This window comes from Panthera pardus, unplaced genomic scaffold, assembly GCF_024362965.1.
Source record: "Panthera pardus isolate Hobbes unplaced genomic scaffold, ASM2436296v1 HiC_scaffold_21, whole genome shotgun sequence".
Lineage (NCBI taxonomy): Eukaryota > Metazoa > Chordata > Mammalia > Carnivora > Felidae > Panthera > Panthera pardus.
The window spans coordinates 18,545,883-18,565,691 of NW_026526777.1; the positions used below are offsets into that span (position 1 = coordinate 18,545,883).

At 35.8% G+C, this 19,809-nt stretch overlaps 1 protein-coding gene across 3 annotated transcripts in view; it reads right to left on the reverse strand.

Annotated features, from left to right (window-relative positions):
* Positions 1-7,779: 7,779 nt before the first annotated feature.
* Positions 7,780-19,809, reverse strand: part of BRINP3 (BMP/retinoic acid inducible neural specific 3) — a 415,072-nt gene continuing 403,042 nt past the window's right edge. For all 3 annotated transcript variants that reach the window (XM_019465615.2, XM_019465616.2, XM_019465617.2), the window contains exon 8: positions 7,780-9,159. In XM_019465615.2, the coding sequence (XP_019321160.1) occupies positions 8,043-9,159 (1,117 nt within the window). In that variant the 3' untranslated portion in view covers positions 7,780-8,042. The remainder of the gene's footprint in view (positions 9,160-19,809) is intronic.

The following is a 19,809-nucleotide window of genomic DNA, read 5'->3' on the forward strand; positions in this document are numbered from 1 at the left end:
ACTCAGCAATTTGAGGGGATAAAAAGATCCTTAACAAACATTTAAAACTGACAAATTAAATAAACAACTATCCAACTGTCCTTTTAAGCAGAGGTAACAAGTAAGAAAGCAAGAGAAATTGTCAAAGTCCACAAATTAAACATAAATTGAAACACAGAGGCTGCTATGAACCCTGGGATCAAGTAGGAAGTGTGAAGGTAGGAAAATGAGGAACAGTTGGTGAGCAAGCAGAGTCATGCTAATCAGTTGGTTCAGATTTTAACCATCGTACAACATAGGAAAAACCATAAAAGTATTTATTTTTTTTATTTTTTTTAAAGAAATTTTTTTTAACGTTTCTTTATTTTTGAGACAGAGAGAGACAGAGCATGAACGGGGGAGGATCAGAGAGAGAGGGAGACACAGAATCTGAACCAGGCTCCAGGCTCTGAGCTATCAGCACAGAGCCCGACACGGGGCTCCAACTCACGGACCGCGAGATCATGACCTGAGCCGAAGTCGGACGCTCAACCGACTGAGCCACCCAGGCGCCCCAACCATGAAAGTATTTAAATAAAGATAATGAAAATTTTCACACAAAATCTTATAAAATGTAGATAAGAAAAAGTTTAATCAAGGTAACAGTCTCCCACCTAGAAAAAGTGAATTCATAGGTCAGGCTGCTAAGGGAAAACAGCAAGAATGAAGGTCACAGGTTGGAGCTGCCCTGTCAAAACAGTATCCATTGACTACTTGTGAGCCCTAGAAATGTGGCTAGACCAAAATGAGATGTAAATGTAAAATACATGTCAAGTTTCCAAGAGATGATACCAAAAAATGATACAAATGTCCCACTGATAATAGTTTCTTGTCAATTACACTTGAAAGTATAGTATCTTAGATACACTAGTTTAATTAAAATATGTTAAAATTTCTGTTTCCTTCTACTTTTTTAATGTATATTTATTTACTTAGTTTGAGAGACAGAGGAAGGAACAGAGAGAGAGAGAGAGAGAGACAGACAGAGAGAGAGAGAACACCAAGCAGGCTCCCTGGCACCAGCATAGAGCCTGACATAGGGCTCGAACTCATGAACCTCGAGATTGTGAGCTGAGCTGAAATCAAGAGTCAGAAGCGTTAATGGACTGAGCCACCCAGCTCCCCCTCTTTTCTTCTACTTTTTAAAAAATAGATGGCTATAAAAAAATTTAAATTACATGCATTCCTTGCATTTGGGGCTCAACTTATCTTTCTATTGGACAGCTCTGCCCTAGGGGATGACCTTTTAGCACTAAGATCTCCCAGTTAGTAACTACATTATTTTTTGTTTATATTGTTAACTTCCTAGGACACTAGAATTTAATTTGGTTTTTGCTTTTGCTTTAAAATATAAATTTGATTAATGAATCTCCTTTTCCAAATAGAAAATCAAATGCTCCAGCCAGTATGACCACCTTCCCCTTAAAATGGCAATTTTATCATAAATGCCATTTTCACACCTTTTATATTTCTTGATATTACATTTTTTTCCACCACTTATACATTCTAATGTCTTTTGATAGAAGTTCCCACTGATTGGTCTTATTTTCTTATTGATTTGTTTGTTCAAAACCATTAGTTTCTCCAAACACGTTTCAAATTATTGTGTTATGTTTATATTAATAAAAGATTCCATTAAATCTTATTTAACTGGAAGTAAACTTAAACATTATTTTGGAATGAAGTTTACATCTTTTATAAGAAATTTAGTGTAATTTTCTTTCTTTCTTTTTTTTAAATCAGAGATCTTGTTTACTTTTTTTAATGTTTACTTATTCTTGAGAGAGAGAAAGAGAGAGAGACAGAGAGAGAGAGAGAGAGAGAGAGAGAGAGAGACAGGGCTCGGGGGGGGGGGTGCGAGGGGTAGAGAGAAGAGGGAAACACGGAATCTGAATCAGGCTCCAGGCTCTGAGCTGTCAGCGCAGAGCCCAACACAGGGCTCGAAGCCCAGAAATGGTGAGATCATGACCTGAGTTGAAGTCAGATGCTTAACTGACTGAGCCACCCAGGAGTCCCACTGATAACATTATATGTATTTCCCAGACCATCAGTTTTATTTTGTATTTTTCTTGATAATATTTTAAAATTTTATTTCTTATATTTAACTAGTTAAGCTTCTGTCTTTTACATTATAGTTTCTTCTTATGCATTAAGACTTTTTCAAACTCTGTTAAGAAAAATATCCAATTATATTAGAAATTAGGGTCTAATAGCTCATTTTTGCTATAAAAAATAAAAACCCTTTTTGTTCCCATTACACACTCATAATTGTTGGTTTAGTTAAAAGCATTTTAAACATTTATTATTCTTATTTTCATAATATTTTATGTTAATTACCCTAGATCTCTTAAACACTAAGCATAAAATCTACATAGCTGAGAGCATATTCACTCTATGGAGGTATTTTTACTAATTTTTCCCTTACTTTCATGATTTGAAATTGGTGTATTTTTAAAGAATCTGCCCACATTACTATAAACGAACAAACAAAACTATAGTTTTGATTCAAAAATCAAGAATATATGGGATGCTTTTTCAAATGCTTTGTGTAAATCGTGAAGTTGATTTCAGTTTTCTGTTGTATATAGTTAATTTTTAAATGCATTACTGTTGACATTTTGAATGTCATGTTCTGTATTATTGCTACAAATCTTTTTTCTGAGCCCCTTTTTTTTCTTTCTCCTATTTGTTCGTCATTGCACTTTTGAAGATCGTTTCAGGACTTTTTTACACCCATTGTAATGTTGGTTAGAGGGAGAGGCAGGTCAGGTCACTACCTTACCTCGAAATCTTTGTATTCACTATATATACCCTCAGAACAGTGCTTTACTCATGGTAAGTACTGCACAGGTATTTAATTCATCAAATAGAATATGGGATAGTTATTATGTGATAGCTATACTCCACAATCACGGAATGATATAGTACCAGTCATGAAATAGTCTGCCAGCAGAGGAGATAATTTCAAATGTGGGATGTTTGCTTCAGATTGAATTTCATTTAGGTGTGCTAACTTACCACAATTGACTGCATGTCGTCAATATCGAATGATTTGATGTGGGTATTCCAATTCATCAGGCACTCATGATTCATTAAAATGGGTAATGTTAAAGATAATGGAGATGTTGGTAAAAATTTCCACCTAACATAGACTTACCAATGATTGGAATATTATGGAGTGATTGAATTATGATTTCTATTTCTATGTCCAGGAAAGCCTGCAGGTAGAAATATAAATCTGACCATGTTGGTGGAGGAGAGGCAAGTGGAGTCAATAGCAGCAGAATAGCAGTGCAGTGAATGGGCATGGCAAAATAGAAGCTGTCAGATGTCAAAACTTCAGCTGATTGCACAATTGTTGCCTAAGAACACCACAAGTTTACCATCTGTGACTCTGTGGTTTCAAATTATAAACACCATACTTATGACCAAAGGGAAAATGCAGTTTTGCTCAAGGATCATTCTAATTAAATGATCTAGGCACCATATCAGAATGAAATTGCTGTTACAGTTTCTCTGAGCTGGATTTATGTAAATTTTTTTTTCGAGTGCATCGATTTGAGAGACCTATGTGTAGCTTTTTAAAACCTTAAGCAAAGTCTATTCCTTAAAATTAAGTTGTGTGTTCTACCAGGTTTCCAAAATTTCAACTTTCCTTTCAGTTGAATTTCTATATTTTATAAGTTCCATTTAGCAAATACACATAGTTTTATTTTGTTCTCAAATTGTTTTAAATGGTGAATAAATTTTAGGTCTGTTTATACAAAAGGGTCATCAATATCCTCATAAAAAGAATAGGGGGCTCATTCACAAAGAAGAAACATAAACTATTAGAGAGCAGTACCTGGTCCTGGTTCCTCCAAAATATTTTTTTCTTATTTCGACAAGAATCACCAAAAAAAAGGAAAGAGAAAATTAATTTTCTTGCATTATTTAAATGCAGTTAGAGGGGCGCCTGGGTGGCGCAGTCGGTTAAGCGTCCGACTTCAGCCAGGTCACGATCTCGCGGTCCGTGAGTTCGAGCCCCGCGTCAGGCTCTGGGCTGATGGCTCGGAGCCTGGAGCCTGTTTCCAATTCTGTGTCTCCCTCTCTCTCTGCCCCTCCCCCGTTCATGCTCTGTCTCTCTCTGTCCCAAAAATAAATAAAAAACGTTGGGAAAAAAAATTAAAAAAAAATAAAATAAAATAAATGCAGTTAGAGAAGGCCATTAGCTACTTTAGTTTATTTTTTATTTATTTATTTTCTGACACTGATCGTTTGACTATTGATGCAACTTGCTAAAACTCAATTTGACAGAAATTCCAGGGATAAGGAGGCAAGTCAAATTAAGATAGTCATCAAAATAACTATAGCACTAAGAGATGTTTCTGGAGGAAATGTATCCTCGGTAAATTTCTGATTTTCAGAATTTCAAGTTTCAGAAAATTTATTAAATTCAATTACAGGAAAACCTTGGACTGTGAGTACCTTGTTCTGCAAGTGTTCCATAAAACGAGCATACATTTTTAATACATTTTAACTCAATAAAAGAGCAATGTCTTGCAATATGAGTAGTACCTGATGCTGAGTGCCACATGATCACAGCTGAGCCAATGGTTCTTGAAATTTGTTTTAATATACAGGAGCTTTGGATTACAAGCATGTTTCTGAAACAAATTATGCTTGCAAACCAAGGTTTTATTTTAGTCCTTAATTTAGAGACCTAAAGTAGAAATACTGAAAAAGAAATAAAATACCCCATCGTTTATTTTCATTTTGTTGTTATTTTTTTTAGTTTACTTATTTATTGTGAGGGAGAAATAGCACGAGTGGGGTAGGGGCGAGAGAGAGAGAGAGAGAGAGAGAGAGAGAGAGAGAGGGAATTCCAAGCAGGCTCCATGCTGTCAGTGCATAGACCGATGCAGGACTTGAACTCACAAACCATTAGAACATGACCTGAGACAAGATCAAGAGTCAGATGCTCAACCTACTAAGCTACCCAGGCACCCCACCCACCTTTTAAGATATGCTTTTGCATATACACCTCCTGATATTTTGCTCTGGATAAGATTTTGACAATAAAGCTATATTTATTTTTTTTTTCAAATTCCTAAAGTAATAATGAGCAAAAATGTTGCATATAAGTTAATTCAAGAAAAATGAAATGTTTACAGGCTATTTCCCCATACACTGGCAAACACATTTTGTATTAAACTAGATTATATTTTCTATTGCTTACTGGACACTCTCTAATAGCTGGTAACACATGAGAAATAGAAATATAAAAATGTATGCTGATTATTTATCCCTTAACTCCGTAAAGCACTCTAGAATTTGCTTGATGTGTTTACTTACAGTGTATTTATGTTACCTTAGATAAAGCATTCAGAGAAATGCATTCATATCACTTTTCCACCTTGAGGGGGAAAGCTGACTCAGAGATATAAAGAATTCACTGACAGTGTTACCAAGACTGTTGGAACTAAGATAATTTGATCATATCCAATGGGACTTTTGTGCCAACTCATACCAGGCACAAGAAGTCCCAGGACTTAGCCTAGTTATGTACTTTCTTACCTGTGATTCTAGAATCTTCTCTTGCCTGAGCCAGCTACGTCAGAGTGAGCTGAGCCATAAGTCACATTACTGACAAATTTCCTTATGTTCCAAGGAGTGATTGCTGTTCAGAGTCAATTGGTGACCATGCATGTTGCTTGGTGGTTTCTAGGTTTCTAGGCCCAGATATCTGGGCCTCCAAGACTCTTCTGGAAAAAGTCCTAGTGGCAATTCTTGACTTTACAGTGAATATATTTTGAAACACATTGTTTATATTTGATAAGATTGGTCATTCTGTAGATGATTGATGAGGGATGATAAATTCTTGTTTTATTTAATTGTTCAAATGTACTCTGAAAGTATGTGTTTTATAATGACTTAGACTTCAATTTTGTGAGTGATTCTTATTTTGCCATAAGTCTTTGCATATAATGGGATTAAATACAGAAATAAGATGATTCATTTAAAGCTCAGTGATGCACTGAAAAGAAGATAGATTCATTCCAAAAGAGTCTATCTTGGAGTCTTGGTCTTTCAACTTCTTGGTTTGTGATCTTGAGGAATTTGACTAACAACACTGAGCCTGTTTTTTTTTGTTTTTTTGTTTTTTTCTACCAAGAAAATGGATATAATAATCCATAACCTAGTGGTTTTGTCCAAATTAAATGAAGAGAATGTCTGCTATGATACCAGAAATACAGCATTTAATGGGTGTGTATTTTTTTTATTCATTAGCAGAAAAAATTAGGTGAAAAATGAAAGATAATCAGCTACTCAGATAACAACGGGTGGAAAAACACAAAAAACTTCCATGCTGTTCTGCCATCTTGGCTCCTCCTCAATGGGTGGAAAAACAATGTCTTGCCTATGGTAAATTAAATAAGCATTTGCTGTCTGAGCTGTTGTCTAAAATGCTTTGGAACCAAAAACAAACAGCCCAAGAATCTAGAATGTCTGTGTAATGTTTTTGTCACCAGTCTTATCTTTTTCTTTCATGTCATAGGTTCCTTTCTCTATGCCCTGAGAAAAACTCCATGAAATCAACAGGAAAGCTGGCCTGAACAGTGTTTCAATTATAAGAAATGTGTGTAGGGCACATGGGTGACTCAGTCAGTGAAGCAACCGACTTTGGCTCAGGTCATGATCTCACAGCTCATAGTTCAATTCCCACGTTGGGCTATGTGCTGACAGCTCAGAGCCTGGAGCCTGCTTTGGATTCTGTGTATCCGTCTCTCTGTGCCTCCCCCATTCGTGTTCTCACTTTCTTAAAAATAAACGAATGTTAAGAAAAAAATTTAAAAAAAGAAATATTTATAAAATATTTAGACAAGTGCTGAGTGACAAATATCATAACCACACTACAGATACAGCTATGTGTCTAAACAAAAATTCAATTTAAATTTCTAGAAAAAAGTACAAATTATATATCTAATATTATATCATGTGTAATATGGGAGGCCAACTTAAATTTCAAGCCAAAACCCTGAACGAAAATCAGTTTTATACTGAAGGAGTTTAGTCTTCAAAATATACTTTAGTAATAGCAGTTTCTCTGAGAGAAAAACAAAATGTCTATTTACATTTGAATTACTTATTTGCTTCTTTATTTTATACCAACACATTACAACTTGTGAATTCTAGAAATGTTATTTTACTGACTTTGGTAAAGTGCTGGAATAACTAGGGTTTTCAGTACTTGAAATGAAAATGATTATTCAGAGTATGCTGATTATTGGTTATTAGAATTTAGAAAGAAAAGCAAGACCAAAGCACGTTGCTAAGGAAATAAAGGGTTTACTTTCTCCATGAGCTTCTAATCACACTGACTCTTCTTTATGTTTGCCAGAATGTTCTCATATTTAGTTGGGAAATAGTCTATCTGTTTATTTTAATAATGATGGTGTCTCTAGGAATGATTTATAAGCACAGGTAATAAAGTTACCACTGCCATTCTGCTGTCGACCATGAAAATACAACTGAATACTAAACATTCTACCTAGTTGGGTTCTCTCTAAAGGCTATTGAAGGGGACCTTCAAATGTTAAAAAACTCTTGGTGAATTTTCCCCAGGTTCTAACAAGCTGCATCAAAATAAAACTCATTTCATGGAAAAAAGGAATCCCACAGCACTTCTTTTTAATAACTGTTCAGCTACAAAATTTTATTGGTATCTTTTTATGTTCCCTCTAGAGGATGTAATGCACAAAAGCATTGCCACGGAACATATAAAATTACAAATGAAATTTATTGTAAAAAGTAGAATGTCTTCTAGACTGGTGTCAGTATTTATTTCATTCATAAACCAAAACTGCAGTATAATATATTCATTGTCAGCAAGTTCATGTGTGTAAATTGCCATCCAATGTTATTGACTGATATAAGACAGATATTGAAAAGACAATTTAAATGTACTCTTCCAAACATAAACTGTTCCACAAAAGCACTGTAAAAACTCCTTCAAGATTTTGGGTTGTGCTTGACATTTATGGTTAACTACATAATTTGGTCGTGTCATAATCCACTGTGTTTGGCAATTTGGCATTAAACGCCTGCAGAGCAGATTGGATCCTCACCACCTCACTGGTAGACAGCTTGAGTCTATGACGAAGCAAGCAAGAGAAAAGATCTAGACGACGCTGACCAGGTGGGGAGAGTTTATTTACACGGTCTCTTATCTCTAGAAGTTGCAAAAGTGCTGAGTCCTGGGATCCCTGAGTATAGGGGTAGTCCAGCTGCAAAATCAAGTCCCGAATTGCTTCAGGGTCAAAGTGCATGCTGTAACCAAACACTTGAATGTTATTGATTTTCATATAACCCAGGTTCCGGGAAGGGTCAATGAATTCCAGAGGTTCGTAGTAAATGCTCTCATTGCCATTGGGGCCGTTTGACTTGATGCGACTCCTCAGGTAGATGTGCACTGTCTCAAAAAATGTCTTCCATTTGTTCCCCAGAGTCAGCGACCAGTTATAACACTGCAGTGGGAGGTCCAGCTTAGTCCGCTCCCAGTCTGGAAAGCTGTTTTCATTCACAGGCATAAACCAGCTCTCTGAGTGGCTGCCTCCGAAGGGATTGACGTAAACAGCCAACACTGGCTCCAGGGTGCTGTTTTTAGTTAAGCAAATCTGTAAGGAGAGACCCAAGATCATGTGGACCAGACTTGACTTGTACTTGTTGCTCTTCAAGGTGAGGAGCATCCGCTTGCGCCAGGAGGGGTCGAACCAACTATTGAGGCGCATGTCGTTGCTGATAAAAATGGCATGGACTTCTATTCGTCTGTCCGTTTTCTGCAACAGGTATTTCATCTCGAGGTCCTGCAGGTCGGTCTCGAAGCCGATGTAGTGATCGGTGGACTCGGCGACCTCCGGCTTGCAGAGCCCCTGGCTCAGCATGTAGCCGGTGTTGCAGGTGCCGCAGCGGGTGCGGTTGTCCGGGGCGCAGGTCAGGCAGGCCGAAGCGTCGCCCACCGTGCAGGGCAGGAACGCGGTGCACACCACCTGGTCGTTCGGACACGTGCACGAGTGCGTCTCTTCCGAAAAGCTGCCCAGGAGGCCGTTCTCGTTGCAGTAGAGAAAAGACTGGATGCGAGTGAGCCAGTAGGTTGAGGTTCTAGAAACACAAAACAGCACGGCTCCGTGTAAATACAAAGACATGTTCTTTGTGTACCGCAACAAAGTTAACCTTAGCTCTGAAAGCTTTATCATTTCTTCAGGTTATTTCCAGTTACTTAACTGAGGTAAAAGAGCTATACGGCTTATGATGGAAAACGATACATATTTATATAACATTTATATATGTTATATATATTTATACTGTATAATTGTTTCCATTCTTCACTGCACAAGATTAGATCTAGAATAGCCCACGGGATACCTTCCAATGAGATTGCATGCCATTTCACTAGGGTACTCAGAGGCTGACTGTGAACGTAATTGGGTCGGTTATTGTTTTGAAATGCTATCCAGCAACAGGAAATAAAAGTGATATTATCGTAAAATATCTACAGTAGAATTACAGCGTATACATGAGGACGGCTCATTCATTCACTCTTAGCTTCATAAAGCACTGATGTGGTAGGCAGCTAAATAGAAAGTAAAATAAAAATGAAAGAAAAATAAACAACTCTAAAATGTCAATCAATGTATTTAAATCCCGGGGTGTTATCAACATTGACAGAACAAGTACCCACTGAGAGGGAAAATATTATTAAAACGTGTTTGGCTTTATTCTTACAGGCTGCTTAACAATATTGTTGAAAATATCTCGTTAAAACCAACTACAAGTTGTTAAGTGTGCCAGTTTGACGTGTTTGATTAGAATCATTAACATTTTTTTCTTCATGATGTAAATGTCAGATTTTGCTTTTCCCTGTTTTCCCACATTATTCAAACTCTTTTGGTGTGTTTAAAATCTCAGTAAAATAACGAAGTGAAATGTGTGGCCCTGTCATCAGATAATTCTTTGTTTTTATCATGCTGCTATCTCACACTAGCCATATGATTAGGGAGAAGTTGAAGGGCGTCTGTAACCTGTCGTTCTCTCACGTGAAGAGTGGGAATAGTGATGTCTCCCATATTGCATTCTTGGGAAAAATAGGCTCAGACGGTATGCTTGTGTTTAGAATATTTCACAGTGTATCTATCTTTAATATTCTTATGCTTTTCTGGTGTTCATTATTTAGTACCTATGAGATTTTCAGCAAAATCTATTACACTCGATCCTTTATACCTGTATGCTGCTGCTGTTTAAAGAATTTGTTTATGGAGACGATTGGTAAAGCACAGGTATTAATCTGTGCAAATAATCAATAAAAGCAATCTATTAAGATACTCAGAACAATATTTGAGCTATTTATATTACATAGTCATTTTTGGTCCCTGCCCAGCCTCCCCTTGCTATGCAACACTTACTTTTTTTAAGTGAGTTTTTCTTTGTTTTCCCAAATAAATTAAATGACTCCTTTCTTCCCTCTGATAACACTCATTTCTTTTTTTCATGGTACCTTTTTTTAAATTTTAAATTTTATATTACTGGTACCTACTTGTCCGTACTCTATTTCCTCTGTCAAATATAGTAACTAGCTTGCCAGAACCCTGTAGGCCTATTTATCAGTATACAGCACAGTACCAGGTAGCATGCTAGGAGATCACAGCCCGTTAATGTTTACGGAATCTTAAGTCAAATGCACAGATGAATTAAAAGACATTTTCTTCGTAAGTGTAATTTTGAGTGAAATTTAAAGCTCTAAAAAGAACATTTAATTCAATTGTAAAGACCTAGCTAGGAAGTGGAGTTACACAACGTACACTTTGACATTTCCACAATTAAATATATGAAAAGCCTTTCTTTTCCACCTTTACTAAATGAAACTGTTTGCTATAGACCCAGAAGAAAAGAAGAAAAATAAATAAACCAAACTCAACCAAAGCATAAAATACTGTCCTCTTAATTATTTGTCACACTGAAAAACACTGACAGCAAAACTGAACCTATTAAATTCACTTCGAACTTTCTCTAGATAATTTAAAAACAAGTTCTCAGAAAAAAAAAAAAAAAAATCTCCCAGGAGTACACTCAAGAGTTGTGAATGATGTGAGGCTCTTTGGCACTTCATGAGTCAGACATCTATATATGATGCTTCTTGTTTTCTTCCCACAGAAGAAATGTGCAAAAAGCCTCCTTTTGTGGTTTATGAAATAACTTGATTTATTTCTGTATTCAGTCTAGATACATAGAAATTATTACTAATTTTTAATATGTAGTTACTGATACATATATTTCATCAATTTTCTCTTTCACAGGCCATTAATGTCTTGCCCTATTGACTTCTCTCTATCTCTTTCTTCTCTCCCTTTTCCTTCCTCCCTCCCTCCTGTCTGTCTCTCTCTCCTTCCTTCCTTCTTTCCTTCCCTTCCTCCTTCCTTTCTCTCTCTCTCTGTCTTCTGTAACTCTACTTTTGTCTTTCTAATATAAAGAATATAAAATATATATCCTATCTGGATTGGAAATTATATTTTCCTCCCTGAAACCAAAGCATAAATTCCCTTAGCCAATTCATCTTTCACTGTAAGCTCTAATCATGTTTCCAAATCATAAGGACAAACAAACAAACAAACAAAAAAACGAAATAAATGGACCTTAAGGCTAAAGACAGAGCTCACAAAACTAGGGCACTGTAGAGAGAAGCATTTGGACACTTTAGAAAAGCAATGGCTTTTTCAGCTTTCAATCTCCTCCAATCCTTTTCACATCCCCACAGATGCATTACTGAAGGAATGTGTTTCAGCTTTGCGGGTTTCAGCTTGTCATGTATGAATATTGATAACTTGGCACGCTGTCAAAGCTCCCGTACCCTGGGCTGGAAGAGTTAGCATGTGGATTTTCTTCTTTTTTGCTTGTCCTTTCTCCCCTACTACCTACCTTTTGACTATTTTACTTTATTTCACAAGTAGGGAATAGATTTTTAAAGGAAAAAATAATCCTGGCAAAATCTAGGCTAAACAAAGAGCCAAAAATAAAGAGAAGCCTACCCTGGATTTTTCACTTACCCAAAAAACCACGTACCTTTATTTTTCCCAGCAAAGAAAAATTTGACTGCTTTCTCTTTACTTTAAACAATTTTAAATTGGAATATAAATATAAATTTATAAATAAATTTATATTTAATATATATTTAATATAAATATAAATTTTAAATTTATTTTAAATGAGTTTAATGGTTAAATTTATAAATTAATGTAATTAATGTAAAATAAATGAAAAGTAGGCTGTATTGAGTATTTTTTTAAACACTGTTTAAAAAATACCTAAATGTTTAAGCAAAAGAGTACCAATTTTTTGTTTTTTTTAAGTCTGGTACACAGCTTTTGTTCACACAAGCTATCTGGTGTCACTAGGGTTAAGGATAGAGGTTGCAATGCCAGAAGATGGGCTACTGGCAGGCAGGTCTTTTGCTACTCTTTGTCAAGCGTGTGGTGTTGTGTATGACATCTACTTAATTGCACTTCAATAAATATTTACTAATACAGGAAGTAAGAAAGGAAAGGAGAAAGGAGGAAGTAGAGTAAGGAGGGAGGGAAAGACAAATTAAAGTGAAAGAACTATGGATTATGGAAGAACAGAAGACAGAAATAGTAGAAGACAGCATTGGGGCACCTGGGTAGCTCAGTCAGTTAAGTCTCTTACTCTTGATTTCAGCTCAGGTCAAGATCCCGGGGTCGTGAGATAGAGCCCCATATAGGGCTCTGCACTGAGTGTGGAGCCTTCTTAAGATTCTGTCTCTGCTTCTCTCTCTGCCCCTCAACCCCACTCCCTTGTTCTCTTAAAAAAAAAAAAAAATGAAAGACAACATTTAAAAAAGCCATTGACGTGTGATAACTACTATGATATATAGCATTTCAGGAAGGGGAGGAACTCCTTATCTATCAGGAACAGAGTTTGCATTTTGAAAATAATTTCTACAAAGCTTTTATGGGATAGTATTAAAAAGAGAAAACTGCCTTCCAAAATTAAGTGAAAATGTAAAATTTAAGTTAAAAGCCTATAGCATGTTTATATTTTAGGAATCCTGTGGCATCCTAATTTGAGAACTTTAGACAGCCATTTAAGCAGTTTTCCCTGTTTGACATGTGATGTTCCCTGTGTATTTAAGATCTGTTCTTCTCCACAGGATACATGTTATCTGAGACTGGAAGATGGATACCTCATTCTGGGGCCAGAGTTTACCTGGTGATCTGGGCCGGGTCTGAATCTTAAGCAGAAGCTCAAAAAAACACTGGTTCAAAGTTTGGTTCTGTGTGACCCTGGGGACTGCAGATAACTGTCTGAACCTTCATGCTTTAATGTGTGACTACACTTGCCAGCCTTTGACCAGGGTGAAATGATGTAACATATAAACCCCATCATCACTGTGTCACACACAGTAGCTGCTCATAATAAAACAGTATGAATGAAATGCTTATATCTTTTGAATGATAGTAAGTGTGATTGATGAAACAGATTCCTGGGCCTCACTCCAGAGATACTATAAGAATTTCTAGGAACAGGGCCCGGGAATATGCAATCCCAGAGGACATTATGTACACGTAGGCTGTAAGAAAATTAACAACCCAAATATCTACAAGGGCTCTTTAAAAAGAAGCTGGCCATCAGCATGTAAGAATATGTCCAAAGGGGGCACCTGGGTGGCACAGTCAGTTGAGCGTCCAACTTCGACTCAGGTCATGATCTTGTGGTTTGTGAGTTCAAGTCCCACATTGGGCTCACTACTGTCAGCCTGTAGGTGCAGAGCCTGCTTTGGATGCTCTGGCCCCTCTCTCTACCCCTTCCTCACTTGCGCTCTCCCCAAAAGAGGTAAGTATTAACAAACTGTGTCCAAAAAGGTAGAGAAAAGTTAAGATTTCTGTGGAGAAGAGTCACCAGCAAATGACTTTGAATTTACATGTATGTGGGGCTTGTGGCCACCATATACACTAAAATTTGTAAACCTTACATTAGAAAAATTTGCCATGGGCATTCACTGAAGACAAAGCAAATACTAAATCCTGCCTTAATAAATGAATTCTACTATGTTACAGTAATATTAATTATTTAGTGAATATCTCCCATGTCATGGGCCAGCTACTTTGTATTCATTATTGAAAATTCTTCACAGTTGCTTCTAAAGGTTAATGTCATTTTAATATTTAAAAAATACTGAGGTTCGTAGTTTCAATGACTTTCTCCATTACACATCTATTAACTATTACAATGAAGACAAACTCAGAGAAGCAAATTCAAATATTATTTTTTAAATGTTGTCGAAAGTGTTCCATGGGATAGCAAGAAAAAGTGCTTAACAAATGACTTTACGGAAAGTATCTATGTTTTGCTATAGGCAGACAGCATCAAAAATAAAATAACTTTTAATTATGATATAAAGTTTAGGTTTTTGAGTCACACAACACTATATTGGCTTCAATCGCTTCTGGGGAGCCAACTATCAACTTTGAACCTTGTTTCACTTACCTCATATGTAAATTGGGAATAAAATATAGGTAGTTGTAAAAATTAAAGTACAATTTCAAAAGTACTTAAGAGTGCCTATGCACAGAATAAATGGAAAATAAATGTAAATGCTTAGTCCTATTATCGCTGTTATTACTAGTGTTATCTTTTAAAGAAATGTCGCTGTATGCAGTTCCTTTAATACAAATCCTTTTTTCCTCCAGAAAACTGAAGATTTTATTTCTTCTATGACAATTCATGCATCACATGCATATTACACTGTATGTCTGTGTTTCACCTTTATCAAAATAGACCTAGTTATTGATAACACAATTAAGACTGTATTTAAAAGTATATGTACAGCCTCTTTGTGACAGTTTTGAAACTCTAAACCATGTGTAAAGGCAATATTGCTCAAGTTCAGGACATATATTGTGATGTATAATGGTTTGCACTGAGGTATTAGAACATATGTTGATACAAAAACAATTACCTCCTCTCACGGTTAAATCCTCTCTGAGCACTAATAATCTTATTTCAAAGGTCTCTTATTTCAACCTTCTAATCTTTTATTGCTCTCCAAATCTGTGCAATGTGGATCCAAATCTTAAAACCTAAACAATATAATTTCAGCATCTTTTTGAAGTTCAATATCAGTTTTTTGCATAGAGAATTTTGTTTTAGCCTTCATAGATTTGTGTTTCTCAGACTCTAATACCTTAAACTAAATATGAATTTGGTATTAAGCACCCACGGCTATTTAAACAATCATAAGCTGATTATTAGCTCAGTCACAGGCAGGTAATAACCAGATAATATTCTGTCACTCGCCGTCTTCCATTTCTGTTGTTCTGGCCATCTCAGCCTTGGCGATGGGGCCTGGGGCTCATGTTGACGCCTCCTCCAACACATAATAGTAGTTTCACTCTTGGAAACAAGTTTACACCCCAAGAAAAAGAATGTCATTATCAAAAAGTCCCCAAGGAAGCATCTATATACTACGTGGGTATATCGATATATATCTAGAGACCTATGGACACATATATACACACATTTTGATTTATTAATGTAAACTGAAGTATCTACTAATAATTTGGCTTGCAGAAGGACAACGAAGAAGTGAGTAGAACAGTTGTAGGTGTTTGCTGTATTCTAAAGAAATTATTAGCTGATAAGTAACGTTCATCGAGGATTTATCAGAAATACAGTACGTTAACAGGCGTTATTTATTTACTCCTCATGATTCTCAATACTCACAGTAAGGATGCTTACTGCCCCAATTTGTAGATAAGGACATGCCTTTTAAAGCTGAAATAACTTAAACCTGCCCCAAGTCCAACAGCCAGTAAGTGATAGAACTGAAAACACATCCCTGGTCTTTATTACTCCCCGTGATTTTGTTTTTGATATGACATCAAAAGCACAAGCAACAAAAGCAAAAATTAATGCATGGGACAACATCAAACTAAAAGGTTTCAGTCTAACTAATTTGTAATTCATTTGGTTGAATGGTGTAACAGAGACCAATCTGCTTACTTCTTAGAGAGCGACTGAAACACTTTGTCCCCAAAGATGCTGCATTTGATACTATAGTTCAAAAAACATCAATAAATATGTTTTTCTTTTACTTGTGACATAAAATATGAAAAGAAACAGGTCAACATTCAGGGTGTGAAATGTGAAGCACGTGAAAACGAACACAATTACGTTATTATAAATAAAGAGAAGATATTACCAAAAGAACCCCAATATTTTCTTCATTAGGGTTCACATTTCATTTTCTTCCAAAGATTACCAAAAATTGGAATACCTCGCTCATTAAATCACATTAGATACTAAGTTAAAAAGATTTAAAAAGTGGGGCTCCTGGGTGGCTGAGTTGGTTGAGCATCTGACTTTGGCTCAGGTCACGATTTCAAGGTCTGTGAGTTCAAGCCCTGCATCAGGCTCTGTGCTGACAGCCCAGAGCCTGGAGCCTGTTTCGGATTCTGTGTATTCCTCTCTCTCTGCCCCTCCCCTACTCACGTTCTGTCTTTCTCTCAGAAATAAATAAACATAATTTTTTTTTAAAAAAAGGTTTAAAAAGTATTTATTATGTGCAAGTTCAGCTATTAAAAGTGGTTAGTGTAATTGATGAACATTGACACAAATGTAATTATTTCACAAAGATGGGGAAATCTAGCTTCTCCTAAGTGCACCCAAGACGTCCTGGTTTTCATCCATTATAATGCCCTTTACACTAAGTTATTATTACCAAATAATTTATGTCTGTCATTATATTACACATTCTGTGAAGAAAAATATATATTTGCTTACTTCATCAATACATGCTAAATCAATTTATGATGTCTATGATTAAATTCCCCCATTAAAACCTTCTAAACCTTTATTGGTCTTAAAATTGTGCATTATGGATCTAAATTTGAAAATCTAAATAATATAATTTAGGAATTTAAAATAAAATACTTATGAAGAGACCACTCCATTTCATACTTCACAGATGTGTTCATCTCTGATCCTAATACTTCAAATGTAATATAAATTTTACATGAGTGAATAAATTAGTGAACAAGAGAGTAAGTTGAAAGAGCAAATTTAAGACTAAATTGGAAATGTCCATTGTACTTTTTTGTTAATATTTCATATGTTTTCTTGATATCCAGTAAGTGATGAACCTTTAAAAAATGTCTTATTTTTATTATATCTAGTTTTTAAATATTTTTTAAAGTTTACTTATTTTGAGAGAAAGAGACAGAGAGAGAGAGAGACAAAGAGACAGAGAGAGAGAGAGCATGAGCAGGGGAGAGGTAAAGAGAAGGGGAGATAATACCAAGCAGGCTCTACACCCAGTGGAGTCCCATAGGGGGCTCAATCCCACAACCGTGAGTTCATGATCTGAGCTGATATCAAGAGTTGAACGCTTAACTGACTGAGCCACCCAGGCACCATAATATCTTTTTTTTTTTAAGTATGGTTCATGACCAATTTCTTACCAACTTAGAGAACATCAATAAAATGTTCTCTACTAACTCTACTATTTAAATGATTTAAAAGATTTTAACATTTTTTTCTAAAACTAATAGCATACTATTTACATTTAAGGCATATTTTTCAATTAAGTAAACACAATATAATTTTCCCAAATCTGGTGTCCATCTATTCTTATACCCGTGAACATAATTATGACACGAACTGTCTATGATATACCTGTGTTTGTCTGGGGAGCATCCTTCCAAGTAGAATGTCTCTGAACTTACCATTTTCTTCTCTCTTAATACAACAATCACTCTTATCTGCAATGGTGGATATCAGCTTAACCCTTTGTGCCCCAAGTAAAGCAAGAACCTGGTTTTTAGAAGCCTTGCACCTGCTCTTTTTGTCATTTTATTACATTTGTGTACTAGCAAACTACCCTTAAAATTGATCCATTTTTAATTGCATGACACCCCAATTTTTTTCATATATACTATGCGTTTTGCCTAATTTTGAATCCCTTTACGAACTGACAACACTTAACTTTCATTGTTCAGTTCAATATGTCCTCCATTTAGGCTGCCCCTGTTTCCTTCCCTAAATATATGATTCGCGATTTCAACTACATTGAATTTTCTTGTTTTAGAATTGAATGTCCTTTCTCCTCTGCTTAACCAGCTCAAGTTGCAAATTGGACCATTTTTACTCTAAACAGTCTCTTTTGGACAATCTAATTAACTACAACTTAATTCTTTGAACAAATGTATCAGTTATCTATATTACTGTATTTGTAATTAAACCATGTATAAACATATATTGTGGTTTAATAGATTCTTATATCATTTCAACTGAAGTATACTATTTATGATAATATCTGTAATTTTCTATATGTCAGTTTTCTCTTTTTTTTATTTTTAATGTTTATTTCTTTTTGAGAGAGAAGGAGAGAGAGAGTAAGTGGGAAAGGGACAGAGAGAGGGGGAGACACAGAATCTGAAGCAGGCTCCAGGCTCTGAGCTGTCGGCACAGGCCAATGTGGGGCTCGAGTCCACCAACCATGAGATCACGACCTGAGCTGAAGTCAGACGCCTAACCGACTGAGCCACCCAGGCACCCCTACATGTTAGTTTTCTTAATTGGAATATAAGCTCCTCAGAAAAAAGAAAATGCATATTCACTGGAATTCCAGAGACCAATAAAATGCCTTCCTGACCCTCCCAAACCAAACTGCTAAATCAAAATTGAATTATGGACTTAAGTCTGTGGAAAAACTCAACACAAAATGACAAGTAATTCTGGCAATAGTTATTTTTAATGCATTTATGATATGGAAAGTAAGATGCAGTAAACTTCAGAGGCTGAAACTGAAATAAAGAACAATATAAAGGAAGATGTACATTTGCCTGATCTGTATCAAAGACAAAGTCTGGTACACTTGAAAGGCAAGAAGTTGAATTAGGGATCCACTATGTTTGGAAAGACAGACACTATGGATTTAGAGTCAGATTAAAAAACAACAAAAGCAATAGCAATAAACATCTAGTGAAGGAAGAGAGACAAATGAGTGCTTGCCCTCACCTTATTGTTAATAGAAGGGAAAAATGCATAATCTCTACATTCAAAAACACAAAATAATTACTTTTTTATTTTTTAAATTTTATTTATTGTTATTATTATTACTATTATTATTTATTTTAGAGAGAGAGTGAGCAGGGGACAGGGCCTGGAGGAGAGACAGAATCTTAAACAGGCACCATGTTCAGTACAGAGGCCAGCATGGGCCTCTCTCCCAAGACCGTGGCATCATCACCTGAGCCGAAATCAAGAGTCTGTTGCTCAACTGACTGAGCCACCCAGGTGTCCCCTCGTACATGTATTTTCAGCTCTTTGTTCCCACTTGGCAAGAACTTAACCCTGATTATCTCGATAATAAAGGACAAGAAACTGGCAAAATCATGTTTTTATGTACCTACCACACGAAGAAATTTGAAAATCTGAAAGCACTATAGTTATAATTTATAAGACATCAGTATTACATATATTATTTATGCTTCTCAAATTATTGAACAACTGTGAGTAGTATAAGAATGACATTGATTCTATAATGTGAATACCAGTGCTGTACTCTAACTACAAAACTGAAAAGGTTTCATTGAATTTATGGCAATTACAAATGTGATATTGCAGAGGATTATTTTCAGACTGCTAATTTAATTATTAATCTGTACTACGGAGACAAGATAGATATGAAGTAATTTTGAAAAAAAAAAAAAAAAAGATTATCTCCTAACTCAGAAATTG